At 30.5% G+C, this 21,568-nt stretch overlaps 1 protein-coding gene across 1 annotated transcript; it reads left to right on the forward strand.

Annotated features, from left to right (window-relative positions):
- Positions 1-1,025: 1,025 nt before the first annotated feature.
- On the forward strand, positions 1,026-7,940 carry LOC107018550 (protein IQ-DOMAIN 31). Its single transcript, XM_015219057.2, has 8 exons — positions 1,026-1,251; positions 1,423-1,468; positions 3,134-3,241; positions 3,910-4,191; positions 5,147-5,347; positions 5,858-5,938; positions 6,262-7,252; positions 7,553-7,940. The coding sequence occupies exons 3-8, from the start codon at positions 3,167-3,169 to the stop codon at positions 7,582-7,584; spliced, it is 1,662 nt and encodes a 553-aa protein (XP_015074543.1). The 5' UTR covers positions 1,026-1,251; positions 1,423-1,468; positions 3,134-3,166; the 3' UTR covers positions 7,585-7,940.
- The last annotated feature ends 13,628 nt before the right edge of the window (positions 7,941-21,568 follow it).

Here is a 21,568-nt window from a genome sequence, read left to right on the forward strand (position 1 = left end):
TATAATTATCTATCAAAGATGTATATACTTTGTATTATTTACATAATGTACTAATAATGCATTATTTATATGTATAAGTATGTATCAAAGATCAAAGATGTGTATATGCATTATTTATACAATAAAATATACATTGCTCATTTATTTTCTATCCCGATCAACTCAAATCTCTTTTAAACAATTTCAAATTTTAGATCTGAGCTAATCTCGACGTTTTGAGTCGATTGAAATGTTAGTCCCATAGAAGTTTTAGTACTTGTTAAGTTTCAATATTGGGCCAAAATATGAGACCTCAATCATTTGGACCAGGATTTAACTTTCTAGTTAATCAAATGGAATTCTTTTTACAATAATAGCCATAGCCCATAGTGAATTGAATTTATTATTTATTTTTTTGTTATTGAATATACATAAATTATATACTAATTATACATAATTTAACACATATTATACATATGCAAGAAAATTAGTTTAGATCCCATAGCTAAGGCTATACAGAGAGAAAAAGGAAAATTATATGATATAGCAATTTAAGTCCACTAATTATCAGTTTAGTAATACTTTTAAATAATTAAAAAAGCTACATTTTTATTTTATAGCAAAATTTTCCTATATGTATATACATAGTTGCTATATTTTGAAATTTCATAAATAACTATAGTTTGAAATATATTTACCATTTGTAGTTATTATTTTGATTTAGAAGTCGTATTGTATCTATTCGCTCAATATGTATACATGAATGTTATCACAATTGTTACTAACTTGTATTATTCATACTAATAACAGTATAAATATATACAATTTTGACAAATATAATCACATGAATTACATACGATTGACTAAATTTCAATATATCAACTAATAACAATCACAATAGATTCACTCAACAAACTTCTTTTCTTTCTCCCCGAACTATAAATACATATCATATGTTTGCTCGATTCAAAACCCTAGCTGAGCTTCGCTCAACAAACTTCTTTTCTCTCGAAGTGTAAATACATATCACTCCATCACATCGAAAATTCCCCTTAAGAAAAACCCCTAGCTGAGCCCAATAAAATTCACTTTTTTGGCATTTTGGATAATTTCAAATATCTTGAAAACTGAAACAAACAAAAAAAATTACACAGAGGCTACAGTGACAGTACCAAATTTCCAGGTGTTTTTGAAAAAACAAACTTTACCCTGCTTGTTGTTGAGTGCCGTTTGTCTCTCTACTCTCTTCTTCTTGAAGATGAACAAAAAATGGTGAATTCTCTCTCTTCATAACTTCATACTTATCTACTAACTCATTTTTTCAGATCTTTCAGTAAATAAAGTTTGATTCTTTAGCTGTTTTTTTTGGTTGTATGTACTTTTTCTCTTGACCCTTTTCATTTTTAGACATCTTTTTGCTAAATTCATTTTTCTTTCTTGCAGTTAAACAAGGGGTTTTGTTAAAGTTGCAATCTTTGCTCTGTTTGAGGTAAGTTGTAGATCCAATTTACTTCAGGTTTTGATTTATAATGTTGGATTCTTGAGCTTACTCTGAAGCTAATGGAGAATACTGATTGCATTTTCTTTTTGTTGTAAAATAGTTAATGTTAGATGTTAGTGGTAATGTTTGTTACTTCTATATGCAAGGTTTAATCTGTGTTTGCTCAACTTGTTTCAACATTGTTGCATTTGGGGCTCTGATTTTATTTGAAATTGGATGTCCTGAAAGACTATGAAGCTTGGACTCTCCAAAAATGTTTCTTACTTGTGTCGGATTTTCCAAAAAGAGTGTATTTTTGGAGTATCCGACATGCAGCTTTTGATATTTTTTGAAGAGTCCGAGCAATATAGCTGAAAGATGTAGCTGGAGTGCTTTGGTGGTAGGGTTTTCTGCAGAAGGGCATTGCTACACTTGCTAAATTTCTTAGGAATTAGATAAAAGTATCACCTTGTTGGTTTCTTGTGTATCCATTTCTATTGAGGTTTTCATCCAATGTGTTATAGGTGATACCAGGGTTAGAGTAAGTAAAGCTTTCCCTTCTCCATTCCCAAGCCACAACGGAGGAAAGGAACACAACTAGAGGCGAATCCAGAATTTAAAATCTATGGGCTCAATCTTTAAGATTTTTAGTGTCCATTATTGTTTTGAAATTATGGGTTCAGACCTTCTATCTTAGTAAACTTTTGCATATAAGTTTACGTTGCGCGTCAATGTAATGGGTTCAGATGAACCCAGTGTTTGCATGCTTGCTGCATCCGCCCCTGACACAACGTTTTCTGTATTACACTCATCAAGTCTGCCAAGCATCTAATTCTCCTCTTCTGGAAGAGATTCTTTGTATAGTCCCATTGGATAGGCGTTAAATTCATGAATCTTACATGAGAGAAGATCACTTGAGATGGTTTGGTCATGTCCACGTCGATATCTAGACGCACTAGTTTGTATGTGTGACCATAGTTAGTGAAGATGTTACATGGGACGAGGTAAACTCAAATCACATGGTAAAAAGTTGTCTGGAAAACCTGAATCTTTTGGAATCCATGCATGCTTAGAGAAATATGTCTATGTATGTTTAGTCATGTTACTATGCTTACTTAATGTCCTATGCTTTCTAAGAGTCCTTTAGATAACATATATAGAGAACTGCTACTACTTTTTATATATTATTTATTTTATGTTGTATATTGTTGGCTTGAGATGAATTTAATTGGAGAAACATAGTCAGTGAGAATTTATATAATCGACCCAACTTGTTGATTACTGAGGTGTAGTTGTTGCTTCTCTTCTTTTATTTGTTGGCATGATGATAAACCAATTAGGCTTTAGGCTCTAGATCCTTGAAAAGAAAAGGATATATTGACAATCAATCATCTTTATTTTACCACACTCATTTTGACCATAAAATCTCTTTTAATCTACAAAATTGGTCACTGATGGTAGGTTTTTGTCAGATCTCTAGACTTTTGTTATGCAACTTCACTTTTATACATGCAAAATCACTATTGTGCTTTAGTTTCGGAAGAAGAACACGTAGATAAACATTTCAACCCCATCAATGGCTTATATTACATCAATGGCTACTTTCTGCTGCAAGTTTGCATGTGCTTACTTGATATAGAGCTCTTTTGAACCTTCCAGACTTATTATTCACAGGTTCTTACGTTGTGCGCAATCAAACTTATTACTATGGGAAAATCTCCTGGAAAGTGGCTCAGGTCATTGCTGCCAGGGAAAAAGTCTTCCAAATCTGGCACATCAAAGGTAGGAGATATGATCCAATTTTGTTTTGAATTGAATTATCCCTCTGGTTCTGCCTTTTGCTTTTTATCTGCCTGCTTTCTAGTAAAGTGGATTTGTCCATATTTCTCTTTGGTTTATCAAGAGTTGAAAGCTAGTTTTGTACTTCTGTTTGTGCAAAATTGCTACTACTTTATTGTTCAGTGGATTCACAAGTTAGTAGGTAACATTTTGCTCCTTCTGCAATAGAAGTGGATAAGGTTTATACTGAGAAATGTAAAATTGGTGCCATTAGAATTTTTCTCATCTCATCAAGAACAATAAAAATTAAAATTGTTGCCTGTAGAACCTTCATGGCGTAAGGCCATAACCCATGGTAGTACTTTTTGGGAGTGGACATTCTTTTGAGGCAAGCCATAAGGCGAGCTGTCTAATTACTTTGGTGAATAACATTCATGAAAATGAACCTTGTGTTCTGCCCTAATGTCAATGCCTATGGTCGCTGGCCACGTAAACAGAATTATCATCACAATGCAATAAACTTGAGCAGGGCAATTTGTAAAGGATATGTTTCTTTTAGAACAATTTTCCACAAGCATTACTTGTTCATTCTGCTTATCTTCCAGTGTGGGGTTTATTAAATTCAAAATATTTCTATTAAGTTATTTTAATCTCTGTTTCTTTCTTTAAAGAAATCTTCAAATGAGAAAGCATCTGTAATTTCCACCAATGCGGCATTGTCCGGTTCGTCTGTCCATCTGCCATTGATATCTGAACCAATTGCTTGTAATGCTGGTGGAATAAAAGAAGACTCGAACTTTGAGAAAGGAGGGGTCACTAATGAGGTGATTCTCCCTTCTATCGAGCAAGATGGAGACAAACAGAATACTTGTCTTACCTTACCTGAGGATACTGAGAAAATGAGGCTTGAGCAAGCTGCTACAAAGGCACAAGCTATTGTTAGGGGTTATCTGGTAATTACTTACCATATTGATTTACTGGTGTCTTAAAATATTATTGTTTTTTTGTGTTTTTATTACAATTTTAGGAATTATGTTTGTTTTCGGCAAGCTTTGTCTGCTACCTTTTGATGTCTTCCCCTTCCACTTCAATATTGTGGCAGCGAGTTACTTTCACAGATTTTTACTCTACTATGCTTGTTTCTTGTGGTTAATGAATGTACGAGCTGATTTTATTTCTATTATTCTTTCAGCCAACATATATGAATAGGTTTTGATTTCTGTTAAAATGGTTAGAGACAACTGACAACTGTTAGATGTTTAGAGACTGGAAGTTGTAGCATCTGCTAGTTTTTCTCTTAGTTTAACCTAAACAAGAAATGCAATTGTCCATGTTTGTTTAGTAGGGTTTGTCTATATAAATTATTCTTTTGCACAAAGGTGCGGAATGCCGGAAAAATTCTGAATATTTTACAAGTCTATATTGTAAAGATGTGAACAACTTCCAAAGAATGGAAGTTATGCTACATTAGAATTGCTAGAAAATGATCTCATCTGAGTCATAAATCTTGGAAAATGACTATCATCAGCAAGCTCTTATACTACCCACAAATGGGTTTACCAGTGGCTCCAAAGTCACTTTGAATCTATGCGTTGATAACATTTGGATTCTTGCAACCCTTGAAGGTCTTAATGGGTTTCTTGATAATGTTCACCGAATGGCTTTGAATAGTGCTTTCCCGATGAGATCCATTTTAGACTTTATGTGACTGATACTTTAACCTTTTCTCTGTTCATGTGTTTCCTTAATTTTGCAAATGATTTGAGTGTTATGAAAGGACTTCACTACTTACATCTGACATGATCTTGCTACCTTTGATGTTTAAGAACATTTTCTATGACAATTGGCTAATATCTAATTTAACTTGAACATTTAACCTGTACTGATGCCGATATGGTCTCTCTGAAGGCTCGCCGAGCATTTCTTAGGCTCAAGGGGACCATAATGCTACAAGCTGCAGTACGTGGCCATCTGGTCAGAAGGCAGGCTGTTGCTACATTATACTGTATACATGGCATTGTCAAACTTCAAGCACATATCCGTGGCCAGATTGCTAGACGTTCCAGTATTGGCTGTGAACTAATAACCAAACAAGGACTTGAAAAACAGGTAAACTACCAAACTGACTTTTTAAAATTTATTACTCCTTGTGCCCCAATTTATGTGAAGGTGTTTGAAAGAAAGACTTGAAATTTGTGTCTAAAGAATAAACGAGCCTGAGAAATTTTTGCTGCTATAATCATTTAATCAAGGGTAAAATAGAAATTTTAAAATTATATTGTTACTAAATATAAAAATGTCATTCTTTTCGAGACTCACTGAAAGGAAGTGCATCACATAAATTGGAACTGAGGGAGTACTTTGATCCCTCACCTCATGGTGAAGGATGATGGGCTCACGCCATGTGAGCTACCCTCCAAGACAACCAAATTGAGTCAATTTAATTGACTTAATGGTATATAGTCTTATAATGATTTGAAATAACAACGTTTAGGAATCCAAGTTATTTAGACTATATGCTGCCAAGAGTGTTCAATGTACCATTTTTTATAACTGTTCTGCTATGAGTCTTGACTTGCTCGATGGTTTATAATTTTTTCTGGTACCTTTCATCATTAGGATGCCAAACAATTGGATTATCAGAGAGCTAATGCATCCAAACTAGCACGGGAGCTATCCACTAACGGATTCACTACAAAGGTACACATCTAACTTCTCACCATTATTTCTTACTTTTTTTTTAGTACTGTTCCTGCATTATCTGGACCTAGAGGGAAGAATATGCCCACAAGACAAGTGGTTATCCTTAAATGACCAAACGAAGATACCCAGATATTGAAGTTCTGCATACATGAAAGCTCCCCTTACTGTTAAAATTAGTATTTTTTAGATTTTGAGGCATTAAGTGCAAAAGAATGTCCCATTTGAATTTGGAAGTACCAAATTCTCGTTTTTACTTGGTTATTGTTACTATAGTAGACTGATCCACTGATTGAACAATCTTTCCATATGGTATGTTTCAGCTACTTACTTCATTACCTACTGGAATGCCTCTACACCTCCATTATGGTCAAGAGGATCCAAATTCTAGTCAGGAATGGCTTGTCCGTTGGACTATATCACAGATTTGGCAACCACGATCTAAACTGGAAACACTTCCGGGAAAAAAACATCAAAATGCTGAAGCAGACATTGCTATGTCAAAGCACAGTGTAAGGAAAGTACATTCTAAAAAAATGCAGAACGGTTCAAATCATTCCACTTCTTTGGGGTCAGAAAAGAAGAAATCAAGTCATTTGGTAAACTCTGTTCTTCAGAATCCAGGAAGTGAGATTAAGAAGGTAAAACATAGTTTAAAGAAAACGTCCAGCCCTATATTGGAAAAACCAGTTCAGTCTGAGGTTGACACTGAGCGAAAAAGGCAAAGTCATGACAAATCATCAAGCATGACATCTGATGAACCATTGAAAAATTCAGAAGGGACAGTTGAAAATTCTACTAACGTGGCCCCACCTCAAGAAACCGTAGTGGTGGACGATACTATCACTCATTTGGATATCCTTTCTGTATCTGATACTCATCACAAATCGACTACTGATGCTGCGGATCAGAAATCGATCACTGATGACAGAGAGGATGATACTCCTGTTGCGAATGAGGATTCTTGTACTAACCATGATAATAATGAAGGAAGTGAGAGCAACAAGGTTAACAGAAGAGTTTCTTTACCTGCAAAGCATGATGTCGATGCAAGTACACCCACAACAAGAAAGGTGCCCAGCTACATGGCTCCAACCAAGTCTGCTAAAGCTAAGCTGAAGGAGCAAGCCTCACCAAGGTTTGGGCAAGATGTGGCTGAGAAGAATGCCGTAACCAGACGTCATTCTTTACCGTCCCCTATGAATGGAAAGCTGAGTTCATCACCATCACCACGGGTACAGAGGCTGGTCCAAGCTAGTGCCAAAGAAGGAATCAAGATCGACAGATCTTTATCGTCTTCAAGGGATGGTACTGGTGAGTATTTAAGTCAACTCATTCTCTTCGTCCATTTCGATATGTTTGTCTTAGTTTGGTTAGACACAGACTTTTTAAACAGACGAAGTAGTTCACTCTGTGGAGTATGAGTATTAAAACATACAAATAAGATCCATCGTTCACGAGTCTCCTTAAGATGACATAGTTGTGAAGTCTGCTAAATTTCTAACAGGATAAAACTTGTGCATTAATTTCAAACGATAGATGAATGTCTTGGGAACTCGTATACAATGCTTCTACTTGACATTACACATGTAACTTTTGCCTTTACCATTTCAGATAAGATGACTCGAGCAGAATGGAAGCGGTAACTCTGCAAGAATCTCAGATGTAGCAGGAAAATAGTACCCGAGGATCGATCACTGACAGAACAAAACTTCATTATGTCCATAATCCTACTTTTGATGTTAGAAAGGAACTAATTTATAAGATATAGATGGTGTGCCTTTTGTAGTCTTTAAATTTTGCTTGGGAAATATTGCAAGAGTTTGTACTTGCTCGACTTTAGTTATAGGTTTGTCTTGTTAAGGCTTTAGTCAGGTTGAGTTGATATAAAATGTGTGTTTTTAGGCAAAATCTATCTGTATGCTCAGTTAATGTTTTGCTTTGAAATGTTTGATAATGCAAAAAACACCAATACAAACGATTTATAGCGTTCTTACTTACCCTTCAACATGACTCGAATGCTCAACCTCTTGAGCAAGCCTCGGGATTTAGCAAGTAAGGCATACTTCTCCCACTTTTTGAATGATTTCGTTTTCTTTTAGTGTCGTTGCAATCAATTTTCTGTCAATATATTCATCCTTCTGTGCTTGTTGATGATTGTTACATGTTGAAACTTGGTGTGAAGATTAATATGTTGCACAAGTACAAGCAAATAAAGGAGAATGATGCAAAAATTGTTCCTAATTGAGAGTTGCAATTTATGTGAAGACATTTTTAGAGGATCTTCAGTTATAAAAATGTCGTGTAAACATATGTTTCATTTCAAATGTATGAAAAATTTAGGAATATTGGTTGCCCTACTTGTACTCCTATATCAATAATGGCAAATCCTAATTAGGTTTAAGTGTCTTTTTTTTTTAATTTTTTTTGAGTTTATTGGTTTGATAAATAAAACATTTTATTTTTACTATTGATTGTACATATATGTTTTTTAAATCTGTATATTTGTTAGATTGATTAGTATTATTGTTTGATATATTGGACTTATGTGTGTTGGTTGTGTTGTGTTGTGTTATGTTATTTACGAAATAAAAGGTAAAATAAAAGAAAAGGGTACTTTAAAACTATGAGAAAGTGAATAAAAATATATGAATTCGGCTCTTCTCCATTGCTTATCGGAAAGGTGATAACCCTTTGGAAAATTTACAATCTTTCGAAAAAGTCACAGTTTATTCAAAAAGTCGCAACTTTTTAGAAAAGCCACAACTCTTCAGAAAAGTCACAAAATTTCGAAAAGTCACCATCTTTCAAAAAGTCACAACTCTTAGAAAAGTCACAACCTTTCGAAAAAGTCACAACTGTCCAGAAAAGACACAACATTTCGAAAAGTCGCAACTCTTGATCGAAAAAAGCCACAACTCTTCATAAAAAGTCACAACTCTTCATTTCCCGTTCACATCTTATAAATCCAACGATCTAAACTTAGACTAACCTTAAAATTTATTAACTAAAATACCAAGTCAGAAAACGTACATGCATGTATGTTAACAATTATAGTAAAACACTTAAAATCCTTTTCAGAAATTTTTTTTGAATTCAAATATCTATAAATTCCTAACAATATTTAGTCAAGTTAATTATTTTATCATGGAGATTTTTGCTTATGAAGAATCCAATTTGTATTACACCTTAGGGTGCCCTATAAATCCCCCCATAAACCTCCATAATTCTTTTGCATTTGGATTAGTAGTAATTCAATTTATTTGTGAAATTGGACATCTTTTGTATGATAATTCTGGTAAACTATACAAACACGAACGTCCACAAATCTCAACATGTTTCACAATGGAATCTCAAGATTTCAAGAATCCAGAAAAGACTTATCAAGCTATACACGATCAGTTACAAAATTTTCAAGTTCCATTGATCTTCGAATTCAAAGTGATTGTTGATGAGTTGATCGAATTGGCACATAAATATAGCCATTGTTCTGTGCTCGTTGACGATCGTTACGTGTTGGGACTTGGTGTTAAGATTAATACGTCACACATATACAAGCAAATAAATGAGAATGATATAAGTAATGAAATGGCAAAAACTAAGAGTTGCAAAATATGTGTAGAAGATATATTTGGATCCTCAATTATAATGATGTCATGCAAACATATGTTTCACTTAAATTGTATGAAAAAATTGTTTGATAGGAACATAAGTTGCCCAAGTTGTACTCCTATAAATGATGGAGAATCCTAAATTAATTGTCTAAATAAAATTTTATGGTTAAGTCTAATTAGTGCCCTTTTTCATTTGAATTTATTGGATTGATAAATGAAATATTTTAACTTTTACTTTTGATTGTTATGAGTATTGGTTAATGATGTTTATTTTGGAATATTATTTATTATTACATGAGTGATTTATGTGTACCTTGTTTGATTCTTTATCTCACAATACCCCTTTTGAGACTATTATATATGTATTATGTAGTGTTTTCGACTATTGAATAATATTATGCATTTTTTTGTAATACAATGAACTGATATATAAATAATTAATAAAAAATATTCGAGCTTTTTCTTCTTTAATCATTTTTTAGAGCACACTAACAAAAACTCTTGACACAATTCTTAGTTCTTTTGAGTAATATTTGCAATTGATGAATCACACATTTTATTTTTTTTTTCTTCAAATCATGATATTTCGATTTATTTTATTTATGTGAACAGAAGTGTATCCTAAAACACCATAACTATTAGTCAAATAATTATTTTTTTGTGATTTAATTTCTTATTATTTAAGCAGATTCATATTTATAACTACTAGCCAAATAATTATTTTTGTGATTTAATTTCTTATTGTTTAACTAGATTCATATTTATAACTATTAGTCAAATAGTAATTATTATACTTTAATTTTCTATTATTTGACCAGATTCATATTTATCACTCTACCAATATTCGGCAAATATAGACTTTATGATTTGATTCTTATTATTTGACCAGATTCATATTTATTACTTTAGTAAGTAACTAAGATTACTTAATTAAAATAAGGTACAAAATTTTAAATGACACTAATAATATGACAAGAAAATTTATGGCAAGTGGTTGATAGACCACATCAGAACCACATCGGAATTATGAGTTCATAGACAATTTTTTGTTATATATATATATTTGACAAAAAATGATTATATCTCATCTAACAAAGAAAATACTGAAGATGATAAGGAAGATAATGTCGATGTTGGTAATTTTGATTATGTTTTCTAACAAATATAATTATGGAGATTATAAGGGTGATGGCGATGACGATGTTGATGGTGATAATAACAATATTTGAGATTCTAGAGATGATGATTATGATGATGAAACATATAATCATCTCTTAGATCTCCAATATCATCATCAACATCGTCGTCATCATTGCCTGTATTGTTTTCATCATTATTTTTTTAGAAGACACAAAATCAAGATCTCCATCACTATTATTATTATCTTCGTTATTATCTACGTTATTTCCTTTGTGAGGCATATAATCACAAACCCCCACCTCCACCCCACCCCACCCTCAAACCTTTATTAACATTTTTATCATTTATTTTGTTCAAAAGTGTAAAATAATAATATCTAGTAATCTTCCTCATCACTAAAATCATCATGTTTCTTGAAAAAAAAAAGTTCATAGCTCAAAATGTATAAGATCTAGAATTATTTTAAGAATCTAGAAAAGACTTGTCAAGCTATACACGACCAATTAAGAAATTGTCAAGTTTCATGGATCTTCGAATTCAAATTAATTGTTGATGAGTTGATCGAACTAATTGATAATTATTTTTGAAAGTATAGATAGAATTAAATATATATGGTGTAGAACGTCTGTCTAATAAAATAGTTTTCCCAGTTTTCATTTCTCTAATAGATCTAAATTAAAACTAAACCCCAATTAATATAAATATTATATAAACCACTTATATTAATCATTATTATTTCTTAAGAAACGTGCGTTAACTTAACGGAGGAGTAATTATGAATACAAGAAATATTCCTTGAAACAAACAATTACACAAATAATGCTAAGAATATATATACCCCTTGAGATTTTAATATTGAACCTGGTCTTCATTGTTATTCAAGTGAAGGCAAATATGAATACAAATGGTAAAGAGAGAACATTCCATGCACAAATAAAATTAACTCATGAACGTTATATTATTTTTGTTGACACTTTTTTATTTTATTAATCATAAAGCAAATTGTCCATCTTGAATATATTTAAAAATATATCGCACAAGAGTTAAAGTATTTAAAAATCGCGATGTGATTTTGTATATGATTCTTTAAATGCATCTAAAAGTAATTTGACATATATAAAAAATCATGAAAAATCAAATAATAATAAAAATCGGATTAAAGAAAATACAAATGAAAAACTACTAAGTTGAACAAATTTTAAATATCATAAGTTAAAATTTTGGTATAAGAATTAGAAAGTGAAGCCACTACCCAAACTTTGAAGACATGAAAAGAAAAAAAAGAAGAAAAAGTACAATATGAGATGAAAAGACAAGAAGGAATAACTTTTTTCATGATATATTCTCAAACTTTAATATTACCCATATTTGTTGCTACATTCAATATAGTGTCACCTCATATCCTAGTTCAAACCCTACATTCACATTTGGGATGGAATTTTCTTATAAAAACAATGTTATAAATAGAATAATGTATGGTGTAACAACATCAAACAAACAAGTAGAAATGCAAGAGTATACTAATTAGTTGGATCGGAGATGATGAACAAAAATGAGTTTAAAGTCTATCAAGGTGTTCCCGAGAGTTCCCTTGACCGCTTCATTAGGGCTTATTTCATTGTTTGATGCCCTGCTGAAGTGTTTGGGGGAACTCTTGGACTCACTTTGAAATTTTACACAAACAAATAGAAGTGTAGGAGTCCTGGCTGTGGATGATGAACATGATAGTTCACGTATATATCTGTTCACGTTATAAATCTATTCAGGTGCTCCCTAGAGTTCCCTTGACGCTACTTCATTGTTTGATGCCCTGCTGAAGTGTTTGAGGGAACTCTGGGACTCACTTTGAAATTTTACACAAACAAATAGAAGTGTATAAGTCCTGGCTGGTGATGATGAACATGATAGTTCACGTATAAATCTATTAAGGTGATCCCTAGAGTTCCCTTGACCACTTCATGAGGGCTTACTTTGATGTTAGAAGCATTGCTGAAGTGTTTGGGGGAACTCCTGGGTTGACTTTAAAAATTACGCGAACAAGTATATATAAATGCATGAGTACGTACTAGCTAGAGATGATGAAACAAAGATTATATATATAATATCGGGTTGGCTTTAATGGCATCTCAAATCGCTACTAATACCGATAATAGTCGCAATTAAAAGTGTATTTTTAGTGGCGCCGCTGAAAATACATATAGTCACCACCACAAGTCTGTTAGTGTCTATCTCTAGTCGCTGCTAATACCAATAACAGTCGCCACTAAAAGAGTGTTTTGTGGCAGCTCACGTCGCTGCTATAGCTTAATAGCTGCCACTAAAAGTATGTTTAGGAAACTAAAATTGCTTCTAATACTTATAATAGTTGCCACTAAAAGTATGTTTAGGAAACAAAAATTGCTTCTAATACTTATAATAGTCGCCATTAAAAGTGTTTTCAAAACTATTGAATAATATTATGCAATATTTTAGTAATTTATTCGAGTCATATATAAATAATCAATAAAAATTGTTTGATCTTTTTCGTTTTTAATGATTTTTTAGAGTAGACTAATCAAAGCTCTCTGACACAATTCTTAGTTCTTGTGAAGTAATTGCACCTGCTGAATCACACATTTTATTTTTATTTTTTCAATCATGATATTTCAATCTATTTTATTTATATAATATTGTTTATTCAATCAACCCCTTTTTATTGAACAAAAACATATCCTAAAACGCTACAAATATTTGTCAAATAATGACTTTTTGTGATTTAATTTTTTATTATTTAATTAGATTCATATTTATATCTATTAGTCAAATAATTATTTTTATGATTTAATTTTCTATGATTTGACCAGATTCATATTTATCATTCTACCATTATTCATCAAACATAGACTTTATGATTTGATTTCTTATTATTTGACCAGATTCATATTTATTACTTGATGAATAAGTAACTAAGATTACTTAATTAAAATAAGGTACAAAATTTTAAATGACACTAATAAATTGACAAGAAAATTTATGGCAAGTGGTTGATAGACCACATCAGAACCACATCGGAATTATGAGTTCATAGACAATTTTTTGTTATATATATATATTTGACAAAAAATATTATATATCATCTAACAAAGAAAATACTGAAGATGATGTCGATGTTGGTAATTTTGATTATGTTTTCTAACAAATATAATTATGGAGATTATAAGGGTGATGTCGATGACGATATTGATGGTGATAATAACAATATTTGAGATTCTAGAGATGATGAAACATATAATCATCTCTTAGATCTCCAATATCATCATCAATATCGTCGTCATCATTATCCGTATTGTTTTCATCATTATTTTTTTAGAAGACACAAAATCAAGATCTCCATTATCGTTATTATTATCTTTGTCATTATCTATGTTATTTCCTTTGTGAGGCATATAATCACCCCACCCCACCCTCCCCCAAATCTTTATTATCATTTTTATCATTTATTTTGTTCAAAAGTGCAAATAATAATCTCTAGTAATCTTTCTCATCACTAAAATCATCATGTTTCTTGTAATAATCATTATATATACTTGTCATTAATCGGCCCAAAATGATTTTATAAGAAAATACTTTTCTCTATAATTTTAACTGTTATTTTGAGAACTATGGTCATTTACTCTAATATCTAATCTTGAAAAAAAAAATCATTGCTCAAAATGTATAAGATCTAGAATCATCAATATCCACATGTTTCACAATGGAATCTCAAAATTTTAAGATTCTAGAAAAGACTTATCAAACTATAAACGACCAATTAAAAAATTATCAAGTTTTGTTCATGATCTTCGAATTCAAAGTAATTGTTGATGAGTTGATCGAACTAATTGATGAGTTGAAAGTGTAAGATACATAATTATTTTTGAAAGTATAGGTAGAATTAAGTATATATGTAATTGTTGATAAGTTGATCGAACTAATTGATGAGTTGAAAGTGTAAGATACATAATTATTTTTGAAAGTATAGGTAGAATTAAGTATATATGGTATAGAACGTCTGTCTAATAAAGTAATTTTCTCAGTAATCATTTCTCTAGTAGATCTAAATTAAAACTAAACCCCAATTAATATAAATATTATATAAATTACTTATATTAATCATTATTATTTCTTAAAAAATGCGCGCAAAACTTAACGGAGGAGTAATTCTGAATACAAAAGATATTCCTTTGGAACAAACAATTAGGCTGATAATGCTAAGAATATATATACCCCTTGATTTTAATATTGAACCTGGTGTTCATTATTATTACATGAGTGATTTATGTGTACCTTGTTTGATTCTTTATCTCACAATACCCCTTTTGAGTTATATAGATTTTGTGTTTACTTGTTACAAAAAAAAAATGTGATTCCATTTTTTGAATTTAACACACAAGTGTGACCAGGTTCAACCTGACCAAAATGCTTTTTTTTACTCTCTTATTTTTTGTGTCATGAAGGATATGTGAATTTGCATGTATTTAAAAAACAAACATAAATTTTGTTCGTCTTTCTCCCATCTCGCAATATTCTCCCATATACATATATATGTATCCAGTATGTTTCACATATATATTGTTCGTCTCCCTCCCCATCTTGCTCGCCCTATCCCTAATTTAGTGTATCTAGTAGTGCAAATGCAAGTATCTAGGTGTATTTTCCTCAACTTTTGGTAGAAAACTTTTAATTAAAATGATAAGATATATAATTATTTGAAAATATGAGTAAAATGTAAGTAGATCTAAATTAAAGCTAAACATGAATTAATATAAATATTGTATAAAATACTCATATTAATTATTATTTATTCAGAGACATGCAAAGTCCAAACTGAATAAGAACAGAGGAGTAATTATGAATATAAGAAATATTGAACCTGGTCTGCATTGCTATATGATTCTTTAAATATATTTAAAAGAAATTTGATATATATAATTTGAAAAATCGTATAATAACAGTCGAATTAAAGAAAATAATTAATTACAAAAAATAGAAGTTACAAGGACCAGGTGTAGTATTTATTTATATATATAAATGACAAACTACTAAATTAAATAATTTTTAAATATCACAAGTTAAGACTTTGGCATAAGAATTAGCAAGTGAATCCATTACCCAAACATTAAGACAAGAAAAGAAAAAAGGGAAAAAGTACAATATGAGATTAAAAGACAAGAATAAATTACCTTTTCATATACTCTCAAACTTTAATATTACCCATATTTGTAGACACATTCAATATATAATGTCACCCCATATCCTAGTTCAGACCTCACTTTCATATTTAGGATGGAATTTTCTTATAAAAAAAATGTTATAAATAGGAGTGTATGTTGTGACAACATTAAACAAACAATTGAAGTGCATGAGTATTACTACTAGCTAGTTGGAGATGATGAACAAAAACGATTTTCAAATCTATCAAGGTGTTCCCTAGAGTTCCCCTGACCGCTTCATTAGGACTTACTTCTTTTGTTTGATGCCTTGCTGAAGTGTTTGGGGGAACTCCTGGGCTCACTCTGAAATTTTACGCAAATTAAACAAATAGAAGTGTTGGAGTGCTGGTTATGGATGATGAACGAGATAGTTCACGTATAAATCTATCTAGGTGTTCCTTGGAGTTCCCTTGACCACTTCATGAGGGCTTACTTTGATGTTAGAAGCCTTGCTGAAGTGCTTGGGGGAACTCCTGAGTTGACTTTGAAAATTACGCAAACAAGTATATATAAATGCATGATGAGTACGTATTAGCTAGAGATGATGAATACAATATTGATTCACGTATAAATCTACCTCTGGAGTTCCCTTGACCACTTCATGAGAGCTTAATAGTTCATTGTTTGAAGTCCTGCTGAAGTGTTTGAGGGAACATTCGGATCCACTTTGAAAATTACAAAAACAATTAATAAAAGTCATGAAGATTGGACGTTAATTTTTGTTCTTTTATTACCTAGAGCTTTATAATGATCCATTTTGAGCTACATTGTATACTCATTGGAATAAAGCTTGTAGCTATTAATAACTGATTTGGATGTAATTGTGCTAAATTTTATTGGATTTGTTTGATGTGTTGACACTTTGTTTAATTTATTCCAGATAAAAATGGTGTAATATTTGAAAAATATTTTTTATGATTGGAGCCCGACTAATTAGATTCTTATAGTGTACATGGATTGAGTTGGTTCGAATTTCTTAAAATAGCAAATCAAATTATTTATATTATGTTTTAAAATCCACAAACCAAACTAATAGATTCATGTTTTTTAACCTCGAATTTTTTTCCCGATTTTTTTCAGATTTTCCAAGTAAAGTGTTCATACTAATATGTAATTAACTTGTATTTCAAATATTTCTTTAGTTTTTTCAAAATATAATTATCTAAGGTGATTTTTAAGAAAATAACACAAAATATAATATGACTGATAAACTAAAATATTCATGAAAAATAACAATGAAATCACATAAAACAGATATTGCAAATGAATAAGTCAAAAGGAAAATGATTATAATTTTAAAGTATAAATCATGCCAAATTAATTGTAAACAAATATATAACTAAAGAACAAATATTCAACATTATTGTCATTCTTAATATTTGATTTTTTTTCTTTTTGGGGGTTAGCAACAGCATTGGTTTGATTTTGATTTGAGCATTGTTAGAATTACTAATATCTATGGAATATAACCTTTACTGAACTTATTTAAAATTTTAAGTCAAATTTGAAATAATATGGTAAAAGACAAAAAAATATGAAAATGTGGAAGAAATATTATAAATAATCTCAAAGCTAAATAAATATTGCTATGTACAAAATACTTTTTAAAAATTATATATATAATATCGGGTTGATTTTAGTGACATCTCAAATCGCTGCTAATACCTAAAATGTAGTGGCAAAACAAGTTGCTGCTAACACCTATAATGGTCGCCACTAAAAGGTTGTTTTTAAAGGCATCATAAGTAGCTGCTTATACCTTTAAAGGTCGCCACTAAAAGTTTGTTTTAGTGTCAAATCCTGTCGCCGCTAATACCTATTATAGTTAAAACCAACCCAAGCCAATATAGTCGAGTTTTTTTTTCTTCAATATATACCAAACTAGCTAAGTCAAACTAAAATGACTAGTTGAAATTTTTTCGGGTTTGATTTGGTTCAATTTTCAATTTGATTTTGTTTATTTCTAATTCTCATTGTGTAGAGTCCCATTTGGAAGGAGGACGACGCTTCCTACTAAGGATTTTTTCCTTCTACTAAAGAGAGGAGCAAGGGAAAAAATATTATAAAAAAATAAATTAAGAGAGGCTTTGGTAATTCATGAAAACATGAGGAGATAAATAGCATAAGCTTTACTTTTTTTTACCCGGTGTTCGGTAATCCTATTGAAGACCAACTAAATTCAGATTCAAGCTTGAAAGTCCCACATTAAGGGGGTGGGGGTGGGGGAGGATAAATGGCTCCCTAATAAAGATGATTCTATTTTCAAGGGGACGACTCAAACTCCAGATCTCTTGATTAAAATTTGTACCACTCCACTATAACTTCAGACCTCTTGGTTAAGACTCTCTAACAACACTTAATGAAATTATGCGGGATATGTTGTTGTTGCATTGTTGCCTTCTTGAACTCTGGATAATGAATATTCCTTGATACATATAGGATTAGAATATACTTCTTGAGGTTATAATATTGAACCTGATCTATATTGTTATCCAAGTGAAGGAAAAAATTTATTCCAAAATAAAGAGAAAACAATCCATGCACAAATTATAAGATTGACTCAACATTATATTTTTTGTTGATACCTTTCTATTTTTATATCAATTATAAAGCAAATTGGACAAGATCTAGAATAACTTTATAAAATATATATACCCCTTCCGTCACACAAGAGTCAAAGTATTTAAAAATATCGTTGTGAATTGTTATATGATTCTTTAAAATTATTTAAAAGAAAATTGACATGCATAAGAAAAAAATATAAATAGTCAGAATTATAAGACAGTGAATTTTTTATTTCCAGCAAATTGATGCAAGATTTTATTAATATCAAAGTTAAAACCTTATGTATGAGAATTATGCAAGTGAAACCATCATTTAAACTTGGGTTTAATTAATATCAAAGTTAAAACCTTATGTATGAGAATTGACCACTTCATGAGGGTTTAATTACTTCGTGTTGGATGCCTTGCTTAAGTGTTTGGGGGAATTCCTGGGTTCACTTTGAAATTTACATAGATAAGTAGAAGTGGAAGAATACTAACGGGAGATGATGAAAGAAGAATGATTCATTTCTATATATATCAAGGTATTCTCGAGAGTACCCTTTGACCACTTCATGAGGGATTAATGTTTTTATTTTTGATGCTCTGTTGAAGTGTTTGGGGGAACTCTCGGGTTCAGTTTGAAGTATACACAAACTAGTAAACATGCAAGAGAAGTAGAGTTAGATGATGAATGCAATGCTTCATGACTACATCTATCAAGGTGTTCTCGAGAGTTCCTTTGACCACTTCATTTATGAAGTCCTGCTGAAGTATTTGGGAAAACTCCTGGGTTCACTCTGAAATTTACACAAACAACTTGAAGTTCAAGAGTACAAGCTGAAAAATGATGAATCCAACATGTCTATATCTATCAACATGCATGACTAATTTCTATAATTACAAAAAAATAAAAATAAAAAAATTTATTGATGATGGACATGCTTCTGATTTTGATTAGAACAACTTTCACTATATGAATTTATCAGTTGGTACAAAATTATTCTAAATCAATGTATTTCATGATGATAATTGATGGTCTACTAATACTTCAAGCAACAATTAATATTATGTTATTTGATGAATATATCAATGAAAATTGCTTGATTTGCAAAAGGGATGTTATTGGTGATTTGATAATTACAAAGATGTCATGTTCACATATGTTTCATGTTAATTTCATAAAAAATTGGCAAGAAAAAAATATAATAGTTGCCCAATTTGTGTTACCAATGTTAATGACCTAGAAACTAAATTGTATATATGACATTGAACTTTAAAGGTTAGCTTATTGAATAATAATTATCATATCCACCACATAGATTGAATATTTAAACATGCTTAGGTTGTTGTTAATGAAAAATCTCTCGGGGCTGAAGTTCGACGTTTAGCTTTTTGATTGTTAAGTTATAATATAATTGAGTAACATCTAATCGTTTCTGTCCTTTTGATTTGCACTAAATTGGCTTTTAAGTAACCCTCAAGAACATCATGTAGTGTTTTTTTGCTATCCTTTTCTAGATTAACATTTTTTTTTCATGTTTCTTTTTATTTCTAGACAATTATATATGTATTATGTAGTGTTTTCGACTATTGAATAATATTATGCATTTTTTTTTGAAATACAATGCATTGATATATAAATAATCAATAAAAAATATTCGAGCTTTTTCTTCTTTAATCAATTTTTAGAGCACACTAACAAAAACTCTTGACACAATTTTTAGTTCTTTTGAGTAATATTTGCACCTGATGATATTTTTTTTTCCCTTCAAATCATGATATTTCGATTTATTTTATTTATGTGAACAGAAGTGTATCCTAAAACACCATAACTATTCGTCAAATAATTATTTTTTGTGATTTAATTTCTTATTATTTAAGCAGATTGATATTTATAACTATTAGCCAAATAATTATTTTTGTGATTTAATTTCTTATTATATAACTAGATTCATATTTATAACTATTAGTCAAATAATATAATTTAATTTTCTATTATTTGACCGGATTCATATTTATCACTCTACCAATATTGATCAAATATAAACTTTATGATTCGATTTGTTATTATTTGACCAGATTCACATTTATTACTTGAGTAAGCAACTAATACTTAATTAAAATAAGGTACAAAATTTTAAATGACACTAATAATATGACAAGAAAANACTATTAGCCAAATAATTATTTTTGTGATTTAATTTCTTATTATATAACTAGATTCATATTTATAACTATTAGTCAAATAATATACTTTAATTTTCTATTATTTGACCGGATTCATATTTATCACTCTACCAATATTGATCAAATATAAACTTTATGATTTGATTTGTTATTATTTGACCAGATTCACATTTATCACTCTATTAATATTCATCAAATATAGACTTTATGATTTGATTTCTTATTATTTGACCAGATTCACATTTATTACTTGAGTAAGTAACTAATACTTAATTAAAATAAGGTACAAAATTTTAAAAGACACTAATAATATGAAAAGAAAATTTATGGCAAGTGGTTGATAGACCACATCGGAATATGAGTTCATAGACAATTTTTGTTATATATATATATATATTTGACAAAAAATATTATATATCATCTAACAAAGAAAATACTGAAGATGATGAGGAAGATAATGTCGATGTTGATAATTTTGATTATGTTTTCTAACAAATATAATTATGGAGATTATAAGGGTGATGACGATGACGATGTTGATGGTGATGATAACAATATTTGAGATTCTGGAGATGATGATTATGATGATGAAACATATAATCATCTCTTAGATATTCAATATCATCATCAACATCGTCGTCATCATTGCCCGTATTGTTTTCATCATTATTTTTTTAGAAGACACAAAATCAAGATCTCTATCACCGTTATTATTATCTTCGTTATTATCTACGTTATTTCCTTTGAGGCATATAATCACAACCTCCCTCCCCCCCTCCAAACCTTTATTATCATTTTTATCATTTATTTTGTTCAAAAATGTAAAATAATAATATCTAGTGATCTTCCTCATCACTAAAATCATCATGTTTCTTGTAATAATCATTATATATACTTGTCATCAATCGGTCC

The sequence above is a fragment of the Solanum pennellii genome, chromosome 5 (assembly GCF_001406875.1).
Source record: "Solanum pennellii chromosome 5, SPENNV200".
Taxonomy (NCBI): domain Eukaryota; kingdom Viridiplantae; phylum Streptophyta; class Magnoliopsida; order Solanales; family Solanaceae; genus Solanum; species Solanum pennellii.